General features: G+C 37.5%; 1 protein-coding gene across 1 annotated transcript; it reads right to left on the bottom strand.

Annotated features, from left to right (window-relative positions):
* Positions 1–5,946: 5,946 nt before the first annotated feature.
* Positions 5,947–6,190, bottom strand: LOC118004375 (COX assembly mitochondrial protein 2 homolog). Its single transcript, XM_034995656.1, is given in 2 exon segments — positions 5,947–6,141; positions 6,143–6,190. Coding segments are annotated over 2 exon segments (243 nt in total).
* Positions 6,191–9,874: the final 3,684 nt, after the last annotated feature.

The raw sequence follows: 9,874 nt of genomic DNA, 5'->3' as shown, positions 1-9,874 counted from the left end.
GTGGCAAGCACTGATGAGGAACAAATGAAACTGAAGCTAGAACAAGAAGCCTGAAGCCATCAGTCAGAACCCCAGCAATTTACATCAGAGCTTTATGTGTGTTGGTTCACTGTATAATTATTCTGGTACTTTATGTATTTCTAAGATTTTTGTATCTACTATCTTGTTCAATCCTCAGGAAACTCAAGGGGATAAGAATAAGGGGTTTTCATTTTTCCTGTCTTATGCACAAAGAGATCAGGATTCCAAACCTTGAAGTGGCATACTCAGTGTGGGGAGGTTACACTGTGGAGCATTCACATCTGTCCACAAATGAACCCTTCTATCCAGTTCACCCCAAAGCTGTTTAATTGTATTTGCTTTCCTGTGATATCAACCAGGAGGAATGCTCTCCTTGCTTTCTTGTAGATTCTTAGGTGAGGAAGATAGCAGCTTTCTTTACCTCCCTTCAGTTCATCTAAGGCAAACAAGGCTTCAAGCCCTTCACCTGGTTTTTGTAATATATGTGAAAAACTAAGCACTGTCTATAGTACACCCTTCTGATTCTGGATTCTAGGGGAGCTGGTTTACAATGTTAGGTTATAAGTTAACTGAGAACAAAGCAAAAGTAATTTGTGTCTAGTGACATGGAAATAAATACTGTCCAGTGGCGGGGGGGGCGGGGTAGAACCCATTTTCCCCTCCTGTGGAAAGGCCAGTTTTCCCTCCATTTATACATTCATGGCAGTACTTTGATCTATAAATGTGTCCATTCTTTGACCTCTTTGAATTGGTTGTAATATGTTTGATTTCCTCATAAGTTTAAAAAATCTTTAACCCATATTTATTTTGTATCTGTATAACAGAGTCATTATCATACTCATTTTTATAATTATCTCTTAATAAGGGTTTACACATTACTTTTATACTATAACAGCAGAGTTGAGTATTTGCAATGAAGACCATATGGCCCGTAAGCAAAACATTTTTACTATCTGACCCTTTATATAAAAAGTTGCAGATTCTCATTTAAAACAGATATTCAGCCAAGCCCCATGCATCTGAAGGAGCCACTTTTAGGGGTTTTTTTTCCTACATGTTCAGGTATCAGGAGGGTGGCATAAAAGAGAATCAGTATAATAATTCCTCACTTTTTTTTTTAGTAATTTAACTAAAAGAGCTATTTTAGAATATGAGATCTGGTTTTGGACTAGATGTTAAAAGACTTGCTATGATTAGCTGTGAGACATTCAGCAAATTTTCATATTTCTGGGCTTGAGATTTTTCATATGTAAAATGGATGTATAATTTTTAGTCTCATTTTAATAATCTTTTTTATGTTTACCCTTTAGAGATTAACCAAGACTGATTTTTTTTTGTCCTTGCTGAAACTATTTTTTGGAGGCAAATCAGAATAAATCAGATCGGATCGTTCTGTCCCAAAACAGATGGAACTTGTGTTTAGAGCCTATTATAAAATGATCATGTTGGGTTACAAAATCACATACTTCCAACCTGCCCCTACTTCAGAATGACTGGGTTGAAAGACATCAAACAGAAAGGCAGCAATAATACTTTGAAAACGGTGTAGCAATGGGGCCTGAGCTGGACTTCAGACATCCTGGCAAGAAAATTAAAATTTGAGTTTTATTTGCAAAACATGACCAAAAAAAATGTAGCAATTTATCATTTCAGCTTATCCATGTATGAAGCAGTGTAAATATTGTTACTTTATCAGCTCAGACTCTTCGGTCAGAGAAGTTTATTATGAGACCCCTCTACTGTCACCTTGACTTTCTCTTCCTCAGCTGGCACCTCCTTCTCAAGACCCAGTATCAGGTAGTCTTATACTATATTCCAAGTGGCAATGATATGTGTCCTCCCCCTGAAGTTCTTTTATTCAGTCCTGCATGAGTTGTCAGTGTCTCAATTACAAAATTAAATTCCTCTTACCTGACATACACAAGCTTCATTCATCTATTCATTCACTTGACAATTAATTACTGTCTCAGTCCATTCAGGTTGCTATAACAAAATACCATAAGCTGAGTGACTTACAAACAACAAACGTATACTTTTCACAGTTTGGGAGGCTAGGAACTCCAAGCCCAGGCTGCCAGCAGACTAAGTGTCTGGTGAAGACCTGCTTCCTCATTAATAACCATCTTTCCACTGTACCCTCACAAGATGGAAGAAGAGAGGGATCTTCTTTTATAAAGCACGAATTCCATTCACAAGAGTTCTGACCAAATGACTTACTTCCTAGAAGCCCTACCTCCAAATATTATACATTGGAGATTAGGTTTCAATATACATTTGGTCCATATTGAATGCACATCAGCAAGCATCTGGGATACCCCGATGAGCAGAAACAAAGGTACTCGTCCTCTTAGAGCTTATATTCTAATGAGGGATATAGCTATTATGCAAATAATTAAGTAAAAACAAATGTAAAGTTGCAACAGTGAAAAATTATATGTAGAAGAAATATAAAGGTCTATGAAAACCAGGAGGGAGAAATTTCACTAAGTAAAAAGGTCAGCAAAGGCTTCCCTGAGGAAGGGACTCTTGAGCTGCTGGGCTCTGAAAGGTCAGTAGGACATTATTATGTAATAAAGGAGCAGTTTTCTGGGAAGAACAATGTGCTTGTAAAGCAGCACTGAAGAACTAAAGAAAGGCAGAGGAGCTGAGAGGTATGAATGAAGGACTATGTTTAAGATGAGTCAAAGATGTAGACTGATTCTGACCATGACAATTCAGAGCTTTAGAAGCCATTTAAAGAGACTTCTGCCTTACTCTGAAAAGTGATGTTACCTAAAAGGAAGGTTTCCTTGGCTGGACTATGGAGAGGAGATTGAGGAAGGCCAGAATAGAGCTGAACAAATGAGTTACTCATTCATTGCAGTTGGGCAGGCAAGAGAACTAGCAAACTATACAGTGCTTCTTATGTGTCAGACATTATTCTAAGAGATCTACCTATCTTCATTTATATTCCATTTTACAGATGAGTAAACTAATGCTGAAAGAGGTTATTTTCCCAGATCACACTGCTAATAAGTGGCAGAGGAGAGAGTCACACACTGAAAGTTATGCTCCAAAGTCCAAGCTCTTAACATTTATGCTTTTTTTCCTCTGGAAAATTTGTCAGAAGAGCTATGAAAGTTGATTTTAGCAATTTCAACAATACATACACATACAACATCTAAGAGTGTGTATATCAAAATACATATTCACGTATGTTCATGCACGCTAACGTATCACCCTAAAATGTCCCATCAGACATTCTGAAGTTGCATGTAGAACCTTATGGGGCAGGCAAATATGGAAATCAGAGAATGGTTTAAAAATACATATTGAAGAGAGTAGATCGATACTGAAACATCTTTACTGTACAGAAGAGTCCTTGGGGGTATATTTCTGATTGTCTCAATGTGAAACCTCAGCAAGCACTAAAGGCCATTGGGCTTATAGCACTTAGGAAAATCAATGCTTGTTGCCTTCCACCTGGATTGGTGTTTATAGTTAATCTACCCCAAGTTTCCCTTATGGGACAATGAGACCCAGGACTTATTAGCCATGAACTTGAAAAAGTTGCTTAACCTCGCTAAACTTGAACTTTCTCATCTCTAACACTGGTCAGTAAGATCTACCCCAAAGAGCTGTTGTGAAGCTTCAAAGAGATGACACATCTGCAAATATTTTAGTTTCTTCCTCATTGCCTATTTCTAAAATTGCCTTCCTTACTGATTTCCTCCCTCCCTTTCCCTACTTATCCTCCCTCTCTCCTCTTCCTTCTATTGTGTGTTCATTTCCTCTTCCAACGTTTTTTTATCAATTAATAAAGAGGACGCAGGTGTAGATTCCCTAAATGTTTTGTTATTCTTTTCATCCAACTATCTATGTCTGTATTTCTTTCTTTTTATCTACTTATCTATCGAGGCTGAAAAAGAAAACAATATACAAATTCTCATGTTGGTACTTTGACCAAAATTGACTTATTTTAAAATTAATTATAAGGGCCTTGAAAGCAGATTGAAAGACATAAAATACCATGTTCCTTTTTTCTTTCTCCTTAAAAAGGAGAATAAAGGTACCCAAAAGGCCTCTGTCCCTTCATGACTATGAACACACACACTTCTTTCAATCATAGAAGTAATAATACTTTTCAAAAGGCACTCTTTTTCTCAAACAGGGCATATTTCTTACTACTGAATTTCTGCTTCAGAGCTATGATATTCCAAATATGACCTTCTAAGAAGAGAATGATCAGTTTACAAGCACATTGATGCTAAGTAGTGTTGCTTTGCTAAGGGTTTGTGTTTTATTTACATGAGTTCTGGCACTTCATCCCTTCCTTACTGACATAAGTGTTGGCTAGGAATTGCTGCTGGGAAACCCCTTATGTTCCTGGAGCTTCACCCTTTTACCATGCATTATGAATAAATGAATTAATTATTCAAGACTGGATTTATGTTTTCACCAAGGCAAACACGCTGACCCCTCCACTAATCATCAAGCCATCTTAAAGAAAGCTTCAGCTGCTGACCCAGCCAGATGATGACCCTTGAGGGCTGAGTTTATTTTAGAGACAAGCCAAGATCCACAGAGTCTATTCTGTCAGCTAAGTTGACCTTGAGCCCTGACCTTACTGCCTTGCTTTTGAAATATGCAGACTCTTCCATAGTATGACACGAGTTCAAGCATTTGCCAAATAAAATAAAATAAAATAGAATAGAATAAAGTAAAATAAAATAAAATAAGCCAAGAGAATTTTTTTGCTGTAAAATGTTAGTTTGTACAATTATTGTAACTTGCTTGCAACAGGATATTAAATTCTGTCCCAACCCTAAAATGATATGTTTAGTAAAAACTCCTGACACATCACACTAGAATTTGGAGCATGGGAAGAGATCTCCTACTTCCTACATAGAGTCGATCAAGTCACACCACTAGTTAATTCTCAGAAAATATATTTTCAAATCACATATTTTATAAAGTATTTTTACCTAGAATATACAAAGAACTCTTGCTATTCAGTAATAAAAAATCAAATAGCCCAACCAAAAATGGGTAAAGGATGTGAACTCACATTTCTTCAAAGAAAGTAGACAAATAGCCAATAAGCATATAAAAGATGCTCAATATCATTAGTCATCAGGGAAATGCAAATCAAAACCACAATGAAATACCACTTCTCACCCACTAGAATGGCTATAATAAAAATAAAACAAGTGCTGGTGAGGAGGTGGAAAAATTGGAACGCTCATGCCCTGATGGTAGGAACATGAAACAGTGAGGTCACTGTGGAAAACAGTCTGGCAGTTCTTCAAAAGGTTAAACACAGTTACCATATGAACCAGCAATTCCACTCCTAGGTATCTACCCAAGAAAATTAAAAACATATGCCCACATTAAAACTCTGTACATAAAGGTTCATAGAAGAATTATTCATAAGAGTGAAAAAAGTAGAAACAACCTAAATGTGCACCAATCGATGAAAGGATAAGCAGAATTTGATATATCCAAACAAGGCAATATTATTCAGCAATAAAAAGGAATGAAGTACTGATACATGCTTACAACATGAATGAACCTTGAAAACATTATACTAAGTTAAAGAAACCAAAGACTACATATTATATGATGCTATTTACATCATATAAGCAATCTTATATGCTTATATATAACCAAAATAAGCAAATCTACAGAGACACAAAGTAGAACAATGATTGTCTAAGCCTAGGTGGTTTGGAGGAAATAGACGATAACTACTAATGTGCATGGGCTTCTTTTTGGGGTGATGATATTTTAAAATTGATCACACTGAGGTTTGCACTGCTCCGAATACACTAAAAATCATTGAATGTACACCTCAGATGGGTGAATTGTTATGAAATACGAATTTTATCTCAATTTTGTCTTTATTACTATGGCACAGGGTTTTTTTTTCCGAGGTATGCCTGTAATTTATTTTTCAGATTCCTCTGTGGGATTAAAAAGTCTTTCACGTGTCGCACTGCCATGCTCCCTGCTCTTGGTCCTCTTTTCCATGTACTCATTCTTCACGCATTTTTTCATCTCCTGATCAAGATCACTGCAATGACCAAAAAATTTCAGAATGCTGTGATTTTTGTGACATTCCTTAAGCAAGTTAGTTAATCGAGACGTTGCATTCTTAAGTGTCCAAGTGTGGAGGTAAGTCAGGATGCATCTTTAGGAGAAGGTGATGGAACACAGCAGAGCAACCTGAGCCATGGCCACACCAGGAGGGCTGGCCCAACAGTCACCAGCGAAGACTCCCCATCCAATGGCCGGCCTGGGCACTGGGGACAGGCCAGCTCCGAGTGGCAAAGGCTCCTGCCCCCTCCACAGCTGACCCCACTTGGCTCTGACACAGGGATTTTACAGAACACTTTCACATGCAATGTATTCTTAGATTCTTCTAATTATTACCTCACTGTGAGGCTTCCCTGGGCTCCCTATCTAAATATAGTACCTCCCACATCCTGTTTCTTACCTTGCTCTATTTTATTTTGCTTCAAACACTTGTCATAGTTCATTGAATCCAAGATAGTATTCGTTATAAGACATATTTTGGTATTAGAAAGCTTAGATATGGGGCGCCTGGGAGGCTCAGTCGGTTAAGGGGCTGACTCTTGGTTTTGGCTTAGGTCACGATCTCAGGGTCCTGTGATTGAGCCCCGCATGGGGTGCATGCTCAGCACAGAGTCTGCTAAAGTTTTTCTCTCCCTTTCCCTCCTTCTCCCAGCCTGGCTCACATGCTCACACACACTCTCGCTCTCTCTCAAATAAATAAATAAATCTTTAAAAGAAAAAAAAAAGGTCAGATATGTCTTAGATTTGCCAAAATACAGTGTGTATTTATGTTTGTGTATGTTTATAAATTGGATTATATACATTAATTGGATACTCATTGGTAGTATAGTTATTAAAATCATTTATTTTTTGTCTGTCTCCTCCAGCTTCACCAGGAACATTGCTAAGTTCATTGGTCTAACCTCTTGGCCAAGAACAGTGCCTGGCATGTAGGTTCTCAGTATCTGTCAACTGACTGAATGAATGGCCCTAGGTGAGGACAGTTTACCATCCTTAATGTAGTATACTTATTGTCCTACAGGAGCAACTGAGAATAGACTGCAGGGGGAGGGCAGTGATTTGGCAATATTTTTGCTTGAATCCTCTGATAAATTATCTCCCAGTTTGCACAGCTACTGGTAAGGAAGTCAGAGCACAAACATAGATCCTGTTTTAAAAAGTTTTATGAACTTTCCTTTACACTACACCCAGTACAGTGAATAAATCTTCGGCAAAACTGATTAACTTTGAAGTTCAAGATCTCCCAAGTCAGTGCCCTTTGGTCTCCAGGGATCTTATTCTTACTCGGGATACTTTGATGCATGGAAGGCGATAGTGTACGCACATTTGCGTGTGTGTGTGTGTGTGTGTGTGTGTGTGTGTGTCTGTGTGGGTGTATATGATGGAGAGTAAGTCCCATTTCTGACAGATCACTTGTCTTTACAGGCACCTCTCCAGAGAAAGTCATTACTACTATGATGTTAGAAATGCAGTAGCTGGGGATGCCTGGGTGGCTCAGTCAATTGAGTGTCTCACTCTTGGTTTCAGCTCAGGTCGTGATGGCAGGGTCATGAGATGGAGCCAGGCATCTGGCTCCACACTCAATAGGGAGTCTGCTTGAGGTTCTCTCCCTCTGCACCTACCCCTGATCTCTCTCTTTAAAATAAATAAATAAATCTTAAAAAAAAAAAAAAAAAAGAAATGCAGTAGCTGATGCTTTTAGTCTCATCTCATTCCTTTCTTTTCCAAATAGGTCCCTTGTTAAAACTGAAATTAAAAAGGGCAAGATTTTAAATTAAAACATTTAGTGTCAGTGTAGGAGGGATATTTATGAGGAGATTTCAGTGATATTTCTGGCTTTCCGGAAATAACACCATATAGGCAAAAATAAGTGCAGAATATCAAAGTTAAGACTGTTTTGATATGTAAACTTGACTGTTGGCTTTCTCTTTCCTTGCTTCATTACAAGAATGGAATCCAAGTAATTCCTTCCAGTTCCTTTGAGGGTTAGAAGACCTAGCACTCTCTGTCCTTGAGCTATTTGTTTGTTAATTATTCGGACCCTGGATTCAGTGGGTTCAATAAAATCTACTGAAGAAGTGCACAAGGAAATTAGCTTTTCAGGAAAGAATAAAAGTAGACAAAGAGTTTAAGGAGAAACAGAATGAAAAGGCAATCCTGGAAGAGGTGCATTGAAAAGGAAATTGCACCTTTCCTTTGTTAGGGTCCTTGAGCTTTATCTGCTGATTGTTGAGCAGATGTGCATGTTTCACGCTGTAAGACTTTCCTTTAAACCTTTCTAGTTTTCCCATGTAGACAATAATATACTCTATTGTAGACACTCACCTATATAGAGTATATTATTGTCTACATGGGAAACTAAAGAAACTTGCAAACTAAAGAAAAGGGGCTGTGGCACTGGATAACTAGAAGAGTGAGGAAGGAGAAGAATGCAGAAGTAATGTCTGCACTTACATATTAGTGCTGAACTAAAAACAATTTTGCTATTCAGTGAAATTTGGAGTTAAATAATGACATACTCCTTATAAAACCCATATTTCTTTGGCTCGAGGATGTCCTTGAAGCAGCAAAGTGGGACAAATTTTCGATCAGCATCTGACATTTCAACAGTTATCTGAATTTCATAAAAAGCAGGTGTCCTAGTTTACTAGGGATGCCATTATAAAATACCACAGACTCTCGGTGGCCTAAACAATGGAAATTTAATTTTTCAATAGTTCAGTTGGAAGAAGTCTAACATCAAGGTGTTGGCAGGTTTGGGTTCTTCTGAGGTCTCTCTCCTTGGCTTACAGATGGCTGGCCTTCTTCCTATGTCCTCATAAGGTCTTTCTCTATATGTGCATCCCTGGTGTCTTTTTGTGTGTCTGAATTTCCTCTTTTTATAAGGATAGTAGTTAGATTAGATGAGGACCCACCCTAACAGCTGAATTTTAACTTAATTACCTCTTTAAAGGCCCTTTCTCCTACCCATATTCTGAGGTGTTGGACCTTCAACATATGAATTTTGGAGGGACACAATTTAGCCCATAATAGCTATCCTCACAGTTACTGATTTCATGACATACTCCAACTATGGAGTTATGAGATTCATTTTAATTTTTTTTTCAAAAATTTTCCAAAATCTCAAATATCCTATAACAATATCTTCTTTTTTTTTTGTAATTCTATCTTCTTGAATCAAATCTACTGTAAGTCTGAATGTCATTAATTAATTTTAATGAATTTAAATGTATACTATCTACTTTAACTTTCCTACCTTTTATATATAGGTGAAACCCAATGTTCCATTTATAATGAATTCCATTACCTAAGGTTAAAAAATTAAAAGCTACTAAATAATGCCAGAAATTTCAGACTCATTAATCTGGACTCTAATAAGCCTGTCAGTTTTTTTCAATTGCTTTCATCATTTCAGCAGGCTAAGAGTTGTGTTATCCAAGTTTCAATGAACCTATAGCAGAAAACAACTTATGAAGAGGTATCAGTGTATCCATGGTTCCTCTTGTTTTAAAAACAAGAGGATTTTTCCCATATAATGTATTATTTGTTTCAGAAGTACAGGTCTGTGATTCAACAGTCTTACACAATTCACAGCGCTCACCATAGCACATACCCTCCCCAATGTCTATCACCCAGCCACCCCATCCCTCCCACCCACCCCCACTCCAGCAACCCTCAGTTTGTTTCCTGAGATTAAGAATTCCTCATATTAGTGAGATCATATGATACATGTCTTTCTCTGACTTATTTCACTTAGCATAATACCCTCTAGTTCCAT

The sequence above is a fragment of the Mirounga leonina genome, unplaced genomic scaffold, assembly GCF_011800145.1.
Source record: "Mirounga leonina isolate KUSES-001 unplaced genomic scaffold, KU_Mleo_1.0 Mir_93, whole genome shotgun sequence".
Taxonomy (NCBI): Eukaryota; Metazoa; Chordata; class Mammalia; order Carnivora; family Phocidae; genus Mirounga; species Mirounga leonina.
The sequence above is the reverse complement of the archived record's forward strand: the minus strand, read 5'-3'. Positions and strand labels throughout refer to the sequence as shown.